The 20,051-nt window shown below is 36.8% G+C and overlaps 1 protein-coding gene across 1 annotated transcript in view; it reads left to right on the top strand.

Annotated features, from left to right (window-relative positions):
• Positions 1–1,225: 1,225 nt before the first annotated feature.
• ADARB2 (adenosine deaminase RNA specific B2 (inactive)) overlaps positions 1,226–20,051 on the top strand; it is a 475,814-nt gene continuing 456,988 nt past the window's right edge. The window contains exon 1 of the mRNA XM_030550140.1: positions 1,226–1,637. Coding sequence (XP_030406000.1) covers positions 1,538–1,637 — 100 coding nt within the window. The 5' untranslated portion in view covers positions 1,226–1,537. The remainder of the gene's footprint in view (positions 1,638–20,051) is intronic.

Raw genomic sequence — 20,051 nt, 5'->3', positions numbered from 1 at the left:
TTTTATTAAAGGTTTAAATCAAAACATTAGTATCATTTTATGTTCTTTTTATATATTTAATTTTAAAAAATCTATGTAGAGTTCAACCTCGTCTAACCAAAAAGTTTCAGGGGCACAAAACATTTGAATATACAGGGGTCTGAATAACAGGGAGTGTTACAACCTAAGCCTGGGGTGTAACCTAGACGCAGACAAGAGGGAGTTTGAGATTAAAGAGGTTCCAATAAGCAGGGCTTTACTGTACTCCTATGGCTTACTGCAAATGGAGCACACACTAAGGACATTAATTATTTAGCATAACTTTTTCTCTAATATTATTTTCTTCTGTGTTAGCAGTCTAGGGTTCCAGATTCATATTCCTTAATCACATGACAACTAAGAAGGGAAATGCCCTTAAGAAAAAGGTTCCTTGTCACTTAAATGGGCGATCTACCTGCTGTGTAACCTTTTATTTTCTTAAGAAATATGCACTGTTTTGTGGTCAAGCTTTTCTAAGGAACGCTGTTGCCGTCTTTCTCCTCCATATAAGCCCCTCTCTACCAGTTATCTTCATTGCCTGGTTTCCTAAACGAAGTGCTGCAGAGTGTAATATGTCCATTTTGAAATCAGACTGATTTCCAACACACTCATTTCTTTGCTACACTCACAGGGAAGGGCAAAAGAGCTATTTGCCCTTCATTATGAATTTAGCAAACAAATATGCCTTTAAATAACTAAACATGCAATGGGAATCTTGCATAAGATTTGGGGGTACAGTGTTTCTTCAACAGTAACCCAGATTATTCCCCTGGAAGCAATAATCAGTGCAATAAATGAACTAGTTAATAACTATTTGGTTAGGGGAAATAGTCCCAGCATTTCTGTGAAGCATAATATTCTTTGTCCATATGGTCTACAGCAAAAAAAAAAAAAAAAAAAGCCTTGCAATCCCTTTTGTAGCATCCCTTCTTGTAAACTGCCCCTTAGGCTTTTCCCAGATAAACTGGCAGTATGTTTTTATTCCCTACAGTGCAGTTCTCCCTTCCTTTCTATCAGGTTCTAGACATATCCGTCAGCCCAAATGGGAGCTGAGTTTGCAAGCTGACAAGGGATGGAGAGGGCTGGTGGTGCTGATGTCAGAGCCAAGAGACAGTTGTGATTGGATCTAATTAGACTTTGCAGCAGCAAATAGACAAGCTCCCTGCATGATTGGCTTCAAAGTGGCTGGTGCCAAACAACTAGCAGAGGTGCAAAAAGTAGAAGCAGTGCATTTACAGCCCTGATAAAGGAAGGCAGCTGGAGTGAGAGCTACCGGGCTCTTGAGCAGCTTCAGTGTATACCTTTCCTCAGTTCTCACTACAAGCAGTTAAGCATGTTAGCTCAGAAAATCAGAGACACTTAACCCAGCTGATGCCAAGCGACAGAGAATAATTAGAAGTAAACACCAGTCAGTACTAAAAAGTGAACCTTATCCACAGATCTATAAAGCAGCAAGAACCAGAGGTGAAAATATACAAGAAATAAAAGACTCTACATTCTTGTTTACTGAACTATAGTTATGACATCAGTTCTGGGGAACAACAGAGCTTCTGGAGGTCCAAGTAGTCAACTAAAATGCAAGTCCAAAAGGAGGAGAAGAAGGAGATCAAAGAGGAAAGGTAAGGTTTGCTTTCCCTCTGCCTTTCTTTTCTTTCATTCTCTCTGTTCCTTGTTCTCTCTCTCACAAGCTTTCTGGGCTGCTGCTGTTTGTTGTCTTTTTATTTTGGATAGATGCACTTTTTGTAGCCTCCAGTATGCTGTCTACACAGAACGCTGGGTACAGGGGTTGAGAAATACCCCACAATTTCATGTAGGCTGTAACAAAGAGAGCCTTGCAATTGCTGGAAGTAAGGGGATGCCTGTAAAAGGGGAGGGATTGTTATTTTGTTAAAGGAAAAGGGAAGTGTTTTCTTTCCACCTTTCTTTGTACTGGATTGAATCAGTTTAATTATCCAGGTTCTGCAGCGCAACTCAACAATCCATGGCTAGTGCTTCCTTTGACCCTGTCAGAGGTAATGTTATCACATGATTCCTAATGAAATAATACATCAAGCAGTCCCAGAAATTAAAAAAGGGAATAAAAGGAAGCAAGACTTTTGCCAGTTTTTTTTTCCTCCCAAATACAAATCACCTTCAGGTTCAGAGTTGTTCATACAACTGACACTGGCTTTCCAATAACATGGGACCAGTTTTTATTTATCTGAGCATTTCTCCTATGACAATTATGAACTGCCTAATAAAACTCACTTGCACATATCTTATAAAGCAGAAATTTAGTATGTAAAAGAGGAGAGAGGATACACCATCTTGTTGGTAATGAAACAAGCTGGAAATCAGTGTGAGGAGAAAAGCAGTTTTCTGACAGGTTGTACTTACAAACTGTTATTTTCCTAAGCTTGCTGTAGTAAAGTTAGTAAATGCATTAATTCTGATCCACTTCTCTAACCAAACCTGCATTATAGAAATGCTAGATTAGTAATTACTCTAATCCAAAAAAAAGTGAAGCTATAGAATGTTATGGCAAACTGTAAGTATGCCTTGGATAAAAGCTTTTCCCAAGACAGTCTTGCTTTCTCATAGAGAGGGAATAAGACACTACTGCCATATTCCTGGTGCTTTGCCTGAGCAGTTAAAGTTAAGATACTGTAAGTACTTGAAAGTAAAATGAAATTGTTTTAATAAGCAGAATGTCAGAAATGCCCAACTGCAATTTGTTAGACTATAAAGATGCTAATACAAAAGGATTTACCGGAGCTGTAAATTCCACCTAATATGTAGTTGTCATTGCTTCGGAGGCCTAAGATAAGTTTCTGTCAGCTAGCTCATCAGCTCAAGCTGTTCTTTTAAAGCGTTTGAGTACATTATTTCTTCTTCAGATTCTGGAAATTAACCAGACAGTTTGGAAGCCCTAAATGTCAATTATCCATGTGTCTTTTAATTATTGCCTCACATGAAAGCCATTGGGCGCGCATCCTGATAACTTTCTAGAAAGGCTTCAAAACAGGCTTTCTCTGGCGACTTGCAATAACTAGCCAAATGCTAAAAGGGGGAACTCTGTGACAATCACTAACAATAGTGATAATTGGATTGTCACTATTATATGTTTACCAGAAACTCCATCTTTTTGTTCAAAATTTTAGTAACAAATAGTGCCCTAAAAGTACCGGTAAGTAAAACAATCAAAAGTATACGTGAATGTGTACTTGAAATAGAAAAGCAACCTTGACATATTTCAACAAATCTTTAATATTTTCTAATAGCTCATGCCAAAGGGGCTTCTCCAGTTGTGCTTTATGCTGTGTCACAAAAGAAATATTATCTAAAGTACCAAGCAAGGGAAAAGTCCACCCCACAATTAATGTGGACTAAATCTGTTAGTTTGTCAGGCTCTCTGTTTTTACCTAAACCTAGCTCTACTGACTTTGTAATAAGTTATATGTGCTTAAGCAAATCTACTTATCTGGACGTTAAAATTTGGCCACAGACTGTTATCCTAAACTTGGGTAGAGAAATGAATCAATAATTTATTTAACTATAGAAGGTTCAAAGCTAATTACACTTGTTAGTTTTGTTTCTAAGACAACAGAAAAAAGTGAAGATCTTTAATAAGGTGCCGTTTCCTATAAACTCTGTGTTTTGCTGAAATAATATGGAAGTTAGACATCTTCTTCAGACAGCAAAGTTGCTAAATGATAACTATTTGCAGAATGCACAACTGGAATTTGGTAGAATTCCTGAAAGGATTTGATACATTTGTCCAATAGTAGATAGACAACATTCAGGATCTAATTTCTGATTCCTTGGAATATGTACATTTGTAACGAGTTTCTGAATATTTTAACTGGTTAGCATATGAATTGTGTTATTATTCGAATTTCCCTGCCCATAGGCTCATAGTGCACACTCACAAAAATTCATATGCACATGAATATATGATGACAACTTAAGGAAAACCCAATATTAAACCTGTTGGATCTGTTTTTTAGGTCACACCAGTTTCCATACTGATTATATGTTTTTTCTTTTACTAAGACTAGTCAATTGCTGATAAAGGTGTTGTTAAATGCATCAGATACATTGAGTATTCAACAAGAGAAAAAGAACACATCTTTTACATGACTAAATATGGGTCCCACTGTTTTTCAGATACTGCGCACAATGTAATCTATTTTAATCAATTGAGAAAATCTTTTAGAAAGGATTATACCAAAGGTTTATGTATTTAACTATTTTCCAGGGTGTGTTTTACTATCTACAGTAGGTACAGTTTTGGCAGGTGTTATTGAAGAAAATAAACGGGGTCTGTGACTGTGTGCGTGCGTGCACATGTATGCTTGTGTGTGTGTGTGTGTGTATGTGTGCACACAGAGACACTCACTTCAGTGATAAATTTTAATTTAGTAGAAATTAGTGTGAGAAAATGAAATATATCTGAAGACACACACTCTTCAGGGGACATTACAAACAGATCATTTATAGAAATAAATTCATTATGCCAGCTATATATTACATATGTGATGTGTTTATATACCAGGTTAGTAAGTTGTACTACTTTATAAAACACTTAGACATGCTTTGGAATAGAAGCCAGTATTACTCTCTATTTGATGCCATTCTTCATCTCTTTCTGATTTTACTTTCCAGGTTTTTGTTCACTTTCTTACACTGATTAATGTGCATTTTAATGCAATGCCTTATAACCCTTTGCTGTGTTTTTCATTGATCCTGGCACTATGCTTTAGGAATTACATTACCTCAGAGACAGTTACATCTGAGGGAAACAAATTCCATTCTACAAAAGTTAAATTTCTGCATTTATTTAGGATAAATATAGTTAAAGGGACATACTGTCACAGGGAGAGGCACTATTTCTGTATATGTAAATCAGGCAGTGAGGAATGTAACTACCATCTACTGCATAGTTTCAATGTTCAAAGATATTGTTCAGTTATTATTTAATATTCCCTGTATTATGTTTATAGTGAATGAGTCTCAGGGCTTAGTTAAGACCCTAGTATTAGTGGTATAATCAAATGTCTATGCAGTGTGTATCACATTACAAGTATATTTACATAGAAATTTAATTTAGTTTTGCACTACTTGCAGAAAGTGTATTGGAAGGCTAAAATATTTTGATATTCATAGCTATTTTGTAAGCAATTATGGTTAGGAATAGTTGCAGTATCATTCAGTAAATAACAATTTTAACTCTTAATGGTAAGTAAATATCATAATTTCTCAAAGGGCAGATGTAAAATAAAGACAGATATTTGCCAGAATATCAGCATGTTAATTTTCTATAAATTACTAATGGCAGGTCTGTAGCAGTATTAATTTCAATCCTTTAATCTCTGTCTCTTAAGTGAAATATGCTTAATAGTTTGGATAAATCCATGTTAACAATTAGCGGCTTGTGTCCCTTTGCAAAACAACAAAAAACACCTTGCATATTCATATGTGTACAAGTTTGAAACATAATAATTATAAAAAGATATTGGTAAAATTCACTTCAGAGCCCTGAACAAATTCTGTGCAGAAATAGGAAGGGAAGGGCAAGAACTTTAAAAAGAAAGTTTGTTTTCAGATGAAAATACTTTAAAAGGGACTAAAATAAAAGAGTTGTAACATGCTGATCATGCTGTAAAAGGCCAAGCTTTCCTCATCTTGGTGGAAATCAACATTTGGAATCTTAACATGAAGTTGGTGGGTTGGAATGTACCATTGCTTCGTTATTTTCCAATACACGACAGCAATTACATTTACTCATTGTTTGAGTGTGATTTCTTTCTTCAAAGCCATTGGTTAAACTTAATCGTATAAAAATGGAGTGAATCACATATAAACACAAAGTGAAATGCTGCAATAGAGAGAGAGAGCTGAGCTCAGTGTTGATATTGAGGGGCAAGAAATAAAAGTTGGCAAAATAAACCCAGTAAGTGCAGCGGACGGTGAGAGAGCCAGGATTATGATGCAGTGAAATTCCAGAAAAAATTAATGAAATAACAAGATTGTGCTGAGGATGGAAAGAGGAAGTCAGCTTGATTCTTCATCACCCAGCAATGACAAAGTAATAAATGAGCATGTTTCATCTTGGTTCAGGGACACAACTCCTTCTCCACGACAGGATTGTGGCATGCTTCAAGATGCGCTCTGCTTATCTCATACCCTGACAGCTTGAGAGGAAGGGACTGGATTTTGTGATAAAATTAAATTGATTAAGCCTTTATCCATCTAATTTTCAACCTTTTTTTTTTTAACTATTACCTCCAATTTGTAGTGATCCGTGTAATGACAGCAATTTGAGATTGCATCAAGGGCATTAGCTACGATGGCTGAACTTAAATTTAGAATAAAAATATGGGATTCACGCATCGATATCTAAATAGTGGAGGATTTGGTTATAGCAGAATTGCCTCTTCCTAGCAACAGCATGTAAGTGAGGGGACAGTAAAATTGAGCATTTTACCTTAGCAGAGAGAGCAAAATATTTTGGATTAACCTTAAAATGTTTATGTAAAGGAGAAAAAGTACTAGCATATAAATCAATAATATATCTACACTGTACCTGTGCACTCCCTGTAAATAGCTATCTTCATTTTTTCGAACAATTAGAAATTAATTCAGGGGTTTTGCTTTCTATTATGACCATTCAAAATCTCTTAAAGACACCCACAAAGCATCACAATGCAGAAAATGACTGTATGTCACTTAACATCTGTCATTCCTCTTTGTGAGTTGAGCAGGTGAATTTTCCCACGCAGTTCTCCACACCCAGGCACACAAATTCCAGTTTATTAAGCAAGATTAATGCCATTTTTAAAACATTTACGACAGCCCTTTCTGAAGTTCTACTGATACAAACGGGAAACACTGCACTAAAAATTAAAGGTCAGTTGAAATTGCCTAATGAAATATCAAAGCCACTAAAGGTCTGTACAAACAGTTTTATTAGCTTTACTTCCATTTATGTCTGTACGTGATAGTAAAAGAAAAAGTGAAACATTAGAATATCTAATATCCACTAATTGAACTACTTGGAAACCCTCCTGGCCAGTATTCTATAGGTTTTGGGAGTAGTAATGAACCTAAATTGATTCCTACGTTTAGAGCCAACAATCTCTACAACCTTCCAGGCAGTTTACAGTTTTTCCTTTGTAAACTATTAGTTATCCCGACAATAAAGCTGATATGCATCAGCAGATACATCAGTCTAAAAGGGTCCATGATAGACTTGACATTTTTTATGTATCACAGCCTGATTTCCCTGTAAATTACATAAGCTCCAACAGTAAATAAAGTGCTTATATTTCTTCCCTATCTAATCTTCGTTCCCTGTTGGCTGCATTGTTTAAAATTCAGACAACCTAGCAGCGTTTGCAAAAGCATGTTGTAATTGTGAATGTAACAAAAGAGCACTTTGTTACCTCGTGGAAGCAGCTTATCAACTCATAATAGTGACTAAGCCCTTGTAATTCATAAAGTAACCAAATGTGGTACCTTTAGTGTACAAGTGATCTGATGGCTTGTTGTTAAGTTCTCTTAATATCTTTAAAAGGTGTATGTTTTTCTTTTTTACATGAAACGAGAGAAAGCATTTACTATTTATTTGACTCTGAATTAACCATAAAGTCATTCAAGGCTAAGAACTGGACATCCTTGTGAACAGCTTAATGAAAACTTGTGCTGAGTGTGCAGCAGTGGTGAGAAAGGCGAACAGAAGGTTAGGGAGAAAAACGAACAGGGTGGAAAATAACACTTAAAATATTACAGCGCCATTATGTATATGAATGGAACGCCCTCGGCTGGTATGCTGTGTTTAATTCTGGTCATCTGGTTTCAAAAAGATATCACAGAAGTAGCAGGATCTAGAGATGTGTAAGACAAAGAATTAGTGATGTGGAAAGTCTTTCATCTGAAGAGAGGAAACATGAGACGGGAGATGACAAAGGTATACAATCAATGAATGGTAGTAGGGAAGGTAAATCAGGTGGTCCTCTTTGCCTATTCTTATAATACAACACTGAAACTGAAAGACAACACATTTAAAACTGATAAAAGGAAATATATATTTTATATAACACATAATGAACCTGCGGAACTCACTGCCTCCAGATATTTTTTACTTCAAGATCTTAATAAGATTTTTTTAATCCTATGTATATGGATACTGGGCTTGATCCTGCACAATTGAAATCGGTGAAAAGTTTGCCATTGATTTAAGTGAATGCAGAATCAGGCCAAAATGAGAGCATCAACTGATGAATTAATAGGATTTTTTTTTTAAATAAGAAATATAAATCCTTGTTTTTCAAAGCACCAGCTACTAACTAAAGTGCCTGGATAGGTTAGGAGAAAACTTGCCCTACAGGAAAGCTATTCCACACCTGTTCACTGTACTGTTTCTTTCACCTTACTCTGGTGTCTTGGCCATTGTCAGCAATAAAGTACTTCAGATTTTGCTGTTGTGGAAGGTTTAAAATGCCAACAGTAAAATAGCTAGAAAAAACATATGGTTAAAATGACATGTGTGGGCAGATAATGATTTCTTTTTAAGCAAAAGAAAACCAGTGATATGAAATGACAGCCAGATATTAGTATTATTTCTTTGTATTATCATAGTACCCAAATACAGTAAGTCTTTTATAATCTGTATATTTACATCAGTGGATTAGTCTTGCAACCCTTAAATAGTCCCATTGAACTGAGCATTGGGACCCAAAGTAGTTTTAAATGCATCTAATTTTGGATATCTCACACCTGCTAATATTGTTAGGCTGTCCTGAGAGTAAAGGAGGTTGTTGGTTCTTTTTCTTTCCTTTTTCTTTTCTGGGGTTCAACAGTGGTTCACAACTAGATTTCAGTCTGAAATCTGCAGAACAAAGGAACTTTACCATCTTTAGATAATCTTTGCTCTCTGTAAGAGAAACTTTGTTCAAAATTATTAGTGGAGTCACGGCTCTCTCACTGTTAATGAAACACCAGCATGAAGAGTCAAAGGTGTAGGAGGAAAAAAATGTTGAATGTGACAGACTTTATATCTCCATCCTTGTGGAAAGAGATTTACACCAAATTAATTTAACATAATTGCCTGGCTCTTACCTCTTCTTAGAAGCTGAAAAATGGCTGTTTATCCTTTAAATGGTGATTGGAGGGGAAAGGGGGGGAAGGCAGTTAGATGCCATGGGAAATATGAACCAGAAATAAATATCAAACAATGGCTCTGACATCCGCACTGATGACATATCACCCTCATACCAGGCCTTAAGCTGCCACTCTGCTTGCATTGTAATCTCATAGTAAGGTCCTGCTCAGCATGAGCCAGGGTAGTAGAATTGTGACTACTGTGTGTGTGTGTGTGTGTGTGTATGTATATATATATATATATATATATATATATAAAATGGTCTCCAGCCGCTCTAGACGTCTAGACATGCTAAATTGATGGGTATCATAAACCCCAGGTTGTATTAGGAAATAGCTCTTAAACACGGTGGAAGCCAAACAGTTCTTATTTTTGGTTTTTATAATATTATGTTTAAGAATTTGATGTATACCTGTAGATATAGATAAAAAATATAAATGCACACGCAGAGATATAGTGTGTGCATATATACACAGACATGCATATCTATAATAATCTCAAATATATTGTAGTTAAAACAAATACGTGAAACCATCCAAAGAAAATAGCAAATAGAAAAAAAATGGAAAAATAAATAAATGGAAGGCACTCTTTCTAATCACAGTTTCCAAATTCTATCTGCAGTATATGAAATGAGTACATTTGCTACATGTTTTTTATATTGGGTTACTAGAGACAATAGCTAATTTAAACAGGTTTTTTTCTAATGAACTCAAATTTTGCAGACCCAGAAGTTGAATGAAAACATTTAACGTTAAAAATTAGAGGATTTGGTTTAATCTCCTTCATGTGCTGATCTTGTTTCAGCTGCATCTATGGCAAAATGCACACTTCAGTGGGAACAGAAGCAGACCCTGAGATTGTGTTTTGTATTATATTCATCCTATATTCATCTTCCTATTACACCTATTATACCTGCCACAAAATACATATAGATTCCTGAGTAGTTTATAAGTAAAATAAACTTTCCTTTAGCTGATATCCAGGATGTACCTTCCTTTCCCCTTGTCAATCACTTCTATTCGGATGTTGACATTTCTACAAATGGTAAGTTAGGGGTGGGGGGGTCACAGATGTCTGTATTCTCTCTATCCATTGTTAAGCAGCAGAGACAGTAATTAAATTGCAGCTCAGCTCTTGCTGTTTATATCTTTAAAAGTTTAAAAAGAACAGTGTGAGCAGAAAATGTTCCCTAATGTCATTGACAGATTTCCTCGAGCTGCTAACTGCTACGCAATGTATTAATCGATCTGTGGCACAGCATTTATTTATGCTAAAGCATCTGATATATTTGTCTCTAAAATCTGTTACTTTAAAAATCATGATATTTGACTCATTTTCATCACAGATCACTTTAAAATGACCAATTTTACAGGCATCTGCCATATTCCACAAAGATTTATTTTATTGACTGCAGTAGTCACAGAAAATACCTTATGTGCATTTGGCTGAAAGCCATGAACGTAGTCACTTGATGATAAAAAAGCAAAAAAATCCTCATAATACAAATTCTCCAGTATTCCACACATGCTGAAATGGGAGGTACCTAGTATTCAAGTATACACACTACTTCAGTTCTCCTAGCACAAGCCAAGAGCAAGATTGCTTACATGAACTTGTGTCTTAGCAATAGTGTATGGTAAAACCATACCTTTCCTCTGTATTCAGTTGCTAAGAGAATGGAGAATTTGTAGATCTAAGCATGTCTGGGACAAACTGTAAACAGTGAGGATGAAACGCAGTCAGACACCACTTGTCATGAGTATCCTGCTCCAAATGGATGACAATTTATTCTCAACCCAGATGCGTTTGTTAAGGTCTTCACCTACTTTGATTAGTGAGAAGTGAAATGGAAATTAGGAGTCTTTGCTTTTATAAGTGTGGTTTGCAAGAGTAATAAGACTAATAACGGCTTTTACAGAACACACTTTAACAGATGAGTTAGTGCACATTTTGTTAGCCAGATGTTATGTTCTGAATAAATGGCATCAGATTCCAAAAAATAATATGCAGTGATATGCTAGCGGGCTCGTGCGAGGACTCCTGGGAGTGCCTTGTTAAAATTGCACCCTCAAATTGGAAGGCAGGTTGGGGTGTTTTCCCTGCCTGACACCGAGACTATCCTCTTTCTTTAGGTAATTCCAACTCATCCAAGCCAAAAAGGACTCTTACTGCCATGGTTAATAAAAATGCATCATCATCATCATCTTACTCGGTACCTGTGCTTTTAATATTCAAAGCACTTATGCAGAAATTATCAGATTAAGTCTCACAATTAGAGAGGCAGACTACCTAAAATTCACAAGTGAGGAAACAGCCAGAGTGGTCCATGGACCTCAGGGCCTGGATCAGGTTTAGAATTCAGGAGTTTAAAAAACACTCAGTTCTGTGCCCTAAACCCTTATTCACATTTCAGAAGCAATTTTTTGCCTTTGAAATGAATCAAATTGCACCAAATTTTCTCCATGGAACAGCCATTTCAAATTAATGAAGTTGACCATTGTGCCATACTGCAGTATCAATATTCACAATACAGGAACAGAGTATAAACAAGATCAGCAAATAGATCTATTATATTTCTTTTTTAAGCAGTGTTGCCTTTGTCTTTGGTAGTGCTTACACAAGTGATTTTTTTTTTCAAATGGGAAAACAATGGGTAGGGGGCCAGATCCTCAGCTTGTGTTATATTAGTGTAACTCTTTTAATTAGGATGTAGCTAACTTTTTCCCACAATCACTACTGCTGTACACGTGGGATAAAGTTTATGGAAAGCTGAGTGAGAAGATATTGTTGGGAACCACTTCTTCAAATACTAGCAGCATATCACAGGCTTTTTGTAAGACTGGTATATTTGAGTAACATATGTTTTCCCTTTTCTGATGTTAAAGGGGAATTTGTATACAGGACTGATTGAAATGGTTAGAGATTTTTCTAAAACACATTGAAATGAAATGATTAATTTAGAAGGTGTAATGACTCTCAAGTTTATCTAATTTTGTGCAACATTTATCAGAAATCTTCATAATTCCTACATTTCTTCTTTGCCAGCAACTCACTCTGTCTGTGTGTGCCCATTTCCTGAAAGATCACTAGGTTGCTGGATTGTTAAGAGCAGTTTCCATTATAAACTGTGTACACTTCTTAGTCATAAATAATTGCTATGAGCTAAAACATGGCAGGTAATTCAGAGATCAAGAACAAATTTGAAAAGAATAAGCACGCTGATTTTGTAGGTTACAGGACTAAAAAATTACTAGTATCTGCTGTTATTTTTCATTCTGAAAACTAAAAAAAAGTCTTTTTTTTTTTTTTAAAGACCAGAGAAGTTGTGGTTTCTTAGTTGATAATGTGTGTTAGTGACTTTATTTAGGAACAAAAAAAAGGCACAAAAATAAAAGTCACCAACAAATTCCTTTCCTTCATTTATTTAGACATATTCTCAAGAATTTGTAGTATGCTGACTTGAGCTGCATGTGAATTCGCAAAATAGAAACTGTCTCAGTCTTTCGCAGTAATGACTGAAAAATAAAGTCGAAGGATAACTGTAAAGGCTCCAAAGAAACCATTATTGTCACAATATATAGTTATTAAGCAAAGCCTATGTAACCCTTCAGACACATAAACTGCATGATTTTATTGTCTTTCTCTCCAATCAGGCTCCACCAAAACATCATTCTCTGTCATCCCCACTTCTTGTTCTTGTCTTACATGTCTACACTGAATTGTAAACTCAGGTCTGTGGACTCAATATTTCCAAACCTGTTCTTGAGTATCCACATTGCATGTAAACCTGGGTTTACAATTGCTGGACCCAGGTCTCAGAGCCACATAAAAGTGTCCAAACTGCGCTATGCAGACCTTTTGACTTGGGTCTGCAGCTTGAGTTGTGTCCATACTGCAAAATGAAAGAGCTAGCCCCTTCTCTCCCCAAAGAGTCTAAGGACCTGGGTGCTTGCTGACCTGTGGATGTGGATGGAAGGGGAGCTTGGGCTCAAACCTGAATCAGAGCCCAGACCTAATGTGCCATGTAGACATACCAAAGTCCAGCCATACAAATCATTACTCATGGAGAAAACTTATTCAAGCAAATATTGGGAGTACTTATGAGTGATTCTTAGATTGTTCAGTGTCTTCAGGGCAGGGATCCTGCTATCTGGTTTTTCAGTGCCAGACTGTTTCAAACCATTATGACCCTGATTCAGAAAAACACTTCAGCATTTTCTCAAAAATCCCATCCTTATTTAGCAAAGTACTTAAATACTTGCCCAAACCCGTTTGAAGTCAATGGGACTTAGCACAAGTTTAAAGTTAAGCATGTACTTAAAAGCATTGCTGACTCAGGGCCTGTATAGGTAATAAATCATAGTGATTGTCCTTTTGGTAAATAATTCAGATTTTTAAATATCCTCTCTCTATATATTTAATAGTGTATGTTTTAAAAGGCTCCTTCACACAAATTTTCCCATTCATGCATTTATACTACATGAAGGATTCACTTTTCCCTGAAAACCTATTCTTTACAATAACAAAAGAAAGATTGAAACAGTTCCCAATAAAAGCAAATGTATTGCAAGACAAGGGGCTGACATTCCTTCCTCCAACCTCCCCCATCTGTGTCTGTTATATAGCCTCATATTTGCGTATATGCAGAAATAGTGAGACACAACAGGGTGAAGGATGGTTCATCAAGTTTGACTTTAAGCCACCTCGCTGTTGGTGGTTTGCAGCATTACATTATTATTGCCTGTGCTGGTTTGGTATGGTTTTACATAAAGGTACGGATGTCCACCTGTGCAGTCAGACACAGACCTACAGACAAACAGTATCCTTTTACTCTAGTATACCGCAGTGCATTGTGATTCAGATTATGCTGATTCACTGCATGAGGTTAAAATAGAGGCTTCTCAATAATCTTCAGTGTATGTTTTGTATGTTCATACACATATAGGTAGACAGACATATTATACCATATACTGTTATGCATGCAGTCAAGCATGCACGCAGTCACCCAATCTGTACACAAAAACATACTGTGAAATTAACAATATTATGGTGCCCTGACTGAATATAGGAAGTGGGCTTCATTCAATTCCGAGACAGCTTCTCTGTGCTGAATATTACATAAATTTCTCCACAACAGCTTGTTTCAGAAACTTTCTCTAATAATGTAGATTAAATTAAATAGTTTCTGCTGCTTTAATGCATATTCATCAGATAAAAGCCCAGACAATTATTATGATAGTTTCTCTAGCAGGTGGAGTATGTTTTAGGATTTGATGGACATGGGATTTGATGGAGTAATCTCAGTGAAATTTTGTGGATTATTTTCATGATGGGGGTTAGCATAAAAAGTGAGAATGTAAGCAGATTTTGAGGTGATTTCATTATGTTTTTACATTTGTTTCCTTTTATCATTTTAAACCTAGAATAAGTTCATGCTTTGAACAAATGCAAGTCTTTTAAGGCAAGCAATGAACCACACAAATAAATATATGCCTAAGCAATATATTATAAAATAACATTAATCATATGCAATAATGTTTCTAGAGTAATTGATTTTATTGCATTTATTTTCTTAAACAGTAGGAAGACCCCGAAGAAAGTGTTATTTTATACTTTTGCAAACGTTACATGTTGTGTTACATATATGTGCTTGTGCAGTATGCATATTACAATACATATTTTAGTTCATAAGAAGTTGCTAATACAATTGATAACATACACATCATGGTCTGTTGGAAAATGCAAATAGAAATCAAAGCACAACTTCACTTTTTTTTTTAATTGAACAGAAAAGAAAAGAAAAGGAAAAAAAGATTGGTAGCAAAACTGAGCCAAAGAGACCTGAAGTCTGATCCCATTCCCATTGAAATCAGAGTTTTTCCACTGGAACAGGATCAGGCTTTATTCCGATCAGGAATCCTGTCCCACAGATCATGCTCACAGCTAGTCGCATTGTTTTCAATGCAAATTGACTTCAGTGGCAATACTTATATAATTAGTGTCAAATAAACTGGCATTATAAATAATGGGTCACTGCCGAATTAGAGTTTCCAAAAGAAACTGGAAGTTAGAATTGCACACGCAAGAAAAGCCCTTTATTCCATCTCTAAAATATACGGTTAGAATTTAACATTCCAAGGGGCTCAAAAATACACTTGGCTAACACACAAGAAGTTCTCATACTAGACTCCACATCTGTTAATTGCCTTGTTGCCAAATATCAGTAGCAGCACGGTATCTGACTTAACAAAAGTAGACATATTAAAATGCTATTAATTTCTTTACATTTTTTGTTACCAATGAAACTTCAGAGCTATGAATGCATGTTTGTAATGAATTTCTATTAAAACTCTTATACAGAGACACGGTAGTAATGTGCATATTAATATACACAACAGCATGTGCCCCAGCAATGTTTATATTAACCTACATGCATATTCATTTACGGGGCTGAACTCAATGAGAGTTTTGAGATTGGCTTCACTAGGAACTGGATCAAGCATATACTTTTTAATTTACATTGGGCCAAATTCCAAGGGTAGAATTTGGCTCATCAGGTTTTAATTATTTACCATGAAGCATATGTGATGATCTTCCCCCTCTGATGTTACTACTCTCACAATCCTGCATTGTATGAGCTCACCTCCAGCTGCTTTGCTGTGTCTCCTATTTTGTTTTTTAAAGCTTGCATTTTATTTCTTTATGCAGCTATGATAATTGATAGATTAATTAACAAACCTTCAGTTCAGAATTTTCCTATCATTCTCAAGCCATTTATAACCTTAGCCGACAAGTCGAGATTGAAAGTCAGCCTTGTAGTTAATCTCGTCATATTCTTCCTGAATATTGTTTCTGCTTTATTATGCTGGTTATATTCTCTTACAATGAAAATCACCCTGATGTGAAGTCCTCCCATCATGAGGCCCTGATCCTGCAATTAACTCAGTGCAGACAGACACCTAGTGGAACTCCATGCAGGTACAGGAGACAACATGTGCAGACTAAATTGCAGTGTCGCTGATCTCAAGTGTTCAAAACCCATGATGGAATTGGCTTAAAATTGTGAGATTGTAAATAAGTAATAGATTTGGGGTTGGTTTTCTGCCTTCGGGCTTTTGAGGTTTTAGGGCATACTCACAGTTTTCAAGATTTTCTCTGAAAACACAAGGACTAGAAAAAGGAAAGCTGTGATTCTCACCTAATCACGTGCTTCCAGTAGGTGGAGCTTTAAGGAAATCACCAAAATTTCAGTGAGACTCCCAACACTACTGGGAGAGTTGGCAACACTGAGTTTGGAGCCTAAATTGTCTCCCAGTGATATGAGATGGTGGGAAAAGGCAGGACAGATGTAGGGCAGTGGGGGAAGTGGATCTCTGCACCACTGCACCCTGGAAGAGAGAGCTCCACCATGACCATGAATATCAAGATGCATGAAGGGGAGCACAGCAACCACTATTCCATCCCAGGGAGAGCAACTGTAACCACAGAAGGACTGCCCTGCATCTAGACGACTCATGCCTAAAAATAGTGTGAGGGGCAGAGTGAGGGCAGCCAGCTTCAGCAGTGTTAGTGAGCATGCTCAGTCCCTGTGAGCATGCTCAGTACAAGCCAAGCAGCAAATTCGGGGGGCACATGACCCTCCATGCCCCGCCCAGTGCTTCCCCTCATTCACCCCTACAGAACTCGCCTCCATTAAACCTGTTATATAACTTCTTTGAAACAATCGTGATCTAAAGGCTGGGTGTTTCAAACCACTGGTTGCCATTGTGTGTTTGCAGTTGAAAACTGTGGGACTGGAAACTCTTCCTTCTGCTCTTTTCCAGCTCACTGCACAAAAGGAAGCATGCGAGGTAAATTCTGGCAAGATGCTGTACATTCCTATACAAATGGAAATATTTATTTGCCTGTCCCTTATTCTGAACTAGTTACTGTTTCAATCTGCACCTAGTAACACAGAAAGGATGTATTCCTCTGAAAGGGACCAGCTGTCATCAAGCATCCCATAATTTTATATAGCAATTATTGTTTACTCACCACTGAAGCGAATACCCTCATGGACTTGCCAGTCCAAGGGACTCAGTCCTTCATTTCAACATGACCTGGGTCAAATGTGTAGCAGTCAGACTTTTTCATAATAATTCTTAAGTACAAATAGAAAAGACATTGATAGCAGTTGTGATACTGCCAGACAGCAATCCACTGAATTATTTTGAAATGATTCCTGTTTTGTTATTCATACAGTCTGAGCCTATAAAAATCTCTTGCGATAGTCTGTGCTACTGTGTGCAGTAGAGTTCACAGAGGCAGCCTGGTTCCCCGGCTTCAGCTGAGCTCTACACAGTAAGGGAGGGGAGAGCAGGCCCTCCATGTGCCAGGACTGCACACTGCTCTGATGAACTCTTGCACATAAACTCTGGAGAGCATTGTGAATTTTAAAGGGGCAGGTCAGGTGGCATCTCACTGAATGATTACTGGGTCTTACTACAAAAAGAATGGGGTAGTTTCCTGAGAAGTTTCAGCAATACTGGTTGTGGGAAAGACGGGACCAACAGGCCGTCCCCCAAAGAAGCTGGATGCCTAGAGGTAGATGGGATATGTGGCTGTGTCCTGAAGCTGAATTTATGACACTGTGAGTGGAACCTCCTCCTCCTCAAATGAATGATGAAGAGAATCAGGAAATCCCCTCCCTGTCCCCCCACAATGCATGTTTATCACGTGCATACACACGTCCTCTTCACTTTGAGCAAAAATGACAACAGTGGCAGCATAGCCTCACAATGACACTTCTGTGTTCTTAATTCCACCCAACAGAGACAGTTCTCAGTGCCTGTATTTCCTATGCACAGGGGAAAGCTCTGTTTTAACATACTTTCAGAAAATAAGGATAGTTATTGTGAATTGAGACAGAGGCATTTTAAAATCAATTAAAACAATTCCAACATCCTAGCTGAATTCTTTCCTTTCCAGTTTAGAGATACAGGTGTATTCACGTAATACAAAAAACAACAGGGAGTCCGGTGGCACCTTAAAGACTTACGTGTCTGAAGATTTCTATTCAAAATTTTGTAGGGGTTCACAAATGGAAAAAAGGTTGAAAACCATTGTCCCAGGATTATCGCCAGCTGGAGAGTTAAGCAGTCAATGCACCTTTTCCGCCACCTAGTGGTGTTAGGGGAGCAGAATATAATATCAGTTTTGCTTCATTGTCCTTTTAGATTACAAACCCCTTCAGCCTGTAACATGTCTTCTTCAGTTTTTCACCTAGTGCATTGCTGATGCTCGCTAAATAACTATGGTAGGCTGGTGTAGAAAACACGCCAGCGGAAAGGATCCAGGTGTGTCAGGAAAGGAACTTATGTAGGCAAAGAAGATTGCAAAGTACCCACACTCTGAAGATGGTGAAGTTTGGACTTAACGTTATATTTCCCTCCTTATAAGGGTTATCTCTAACGTTAGGACCTAATTTATCTCCCAACCGCACAATTCTATGGCTTTCCCACTGTTGTTATTATTTCCATTGGTTGTTTCCCACAGAAATGCTGAATCAGGAAAATGATGGGTGGTAACTGCTATTTATTTTAAAGAAATAAATCAAACTGCATGCAGGCCATGAACATAGCAAAAACCACCTCAGGAGGGAGAGAAGGAGGAGATAGTACTTTGTTCTTTTCCCGTATTTCTTTTTTTGCTGACATGATGCAGGGGTTATTTACAAAGTACAACTTTGTATCACGTATCACACACTGGATTCTGAGATACCAGTTTCCATCATGACTGTAACTGTGGTATCTCAAATACAACTATATCGTACCTGTAGGGAAATGTGACATTTTAATCGAAACCACTGACATATATAAATAATGTGACCACTGTTTATAACTTTGAAGTGAAGTAGCACAGTAGAACCTCACTCATGCATGCTACATACCAAATTTTATGAATTAGCAAATAAACAATATTAAAAACTCAACAAGGATACAGCGTCACAAGTTTATTTTATTTACTTTAAAAGTGTAGGTATAGTTCTTTATACTGTTGACCGCTCCATGTGGTGGAAGGTTGGATGTGTATGCCATCTTATGCCATATATTGGCTGCAAACACATATTTACGTGTCTTTTTAGTTTCTGTGCTTTCAAATGTCACCATCCTTTATTAATTATTTGTAGTGTTTATGGTATTCTTGTAAAAGTAGAGCCTGACCTTGCAACCCTTAATCTCAGTAGTAGGTTTTACACATGTAGGCAGTCCCATTGACTGGGATTATTGGATGAGCAAGCATTGCAACAACTGGCCTCTTACCATAACGTATTTTGTGAAAGTAACTGAGTCTTAGAAATATGAGATCTCTACTATTAAGCCTGGGGTGACACCTCCACGTTCTTGGTTGGAATGATCTGTTTTGAGTAGTGAAATGAGACCTAGATTATAAACTCTTTGGGGAAAGGACCATTTTATGGCCATGTGTATATACAAGACCTAGAACAATGGAGGTTCTTGGTGCTACATCAATATAATTAATTATTACTACTAATGAAAGAGTTATATTATGCCACGTAAGAGACAGGCAATTATCCAGCTAATGAAACCTTCAATGATTATTTTTTATTTAAAATATAATAAAGTCCCTTACTCTCTGTGCATACTCTGTAATTTAATGTGATCAGCCCAGTAACTACTGAGGAAGAAAAATAGGGAATTGGGGAAAGTTGTTCTTGATACTTGTAAATTAATAATGCAAAAATAAACAGAACATTTAGAACATGGAAATCAAATCTGCTCTTTGTTTTAATTTGTTGTATTTGCTAGAAATGGCTAGGATTGAAAAGTGATTACTAAGAAGCATATTGGTATACTGTATATTTCAAATCACAAAAGAATGTTTAATT

This window comes from Gopherus evgoodei, chromosome 2 (assembly GCF_007399415.2).
Source record: "Gopherus evgoodei ecotype Sinaloan lineage chromosome 2, rGopEvg1_v1.p, whole genome shotgun sequence".
Taxonomy (NCBI): Eukaryota; Metazoa; Chordata; order Testudines; family Testudinidae; genus Gopherus; species Gopherus evgoodei.
The sequence above is the reverse complement of the archived record's forward strand: the minus strand, read 5'-3'. Positions and strand labels throughout refer to the sequence as shown.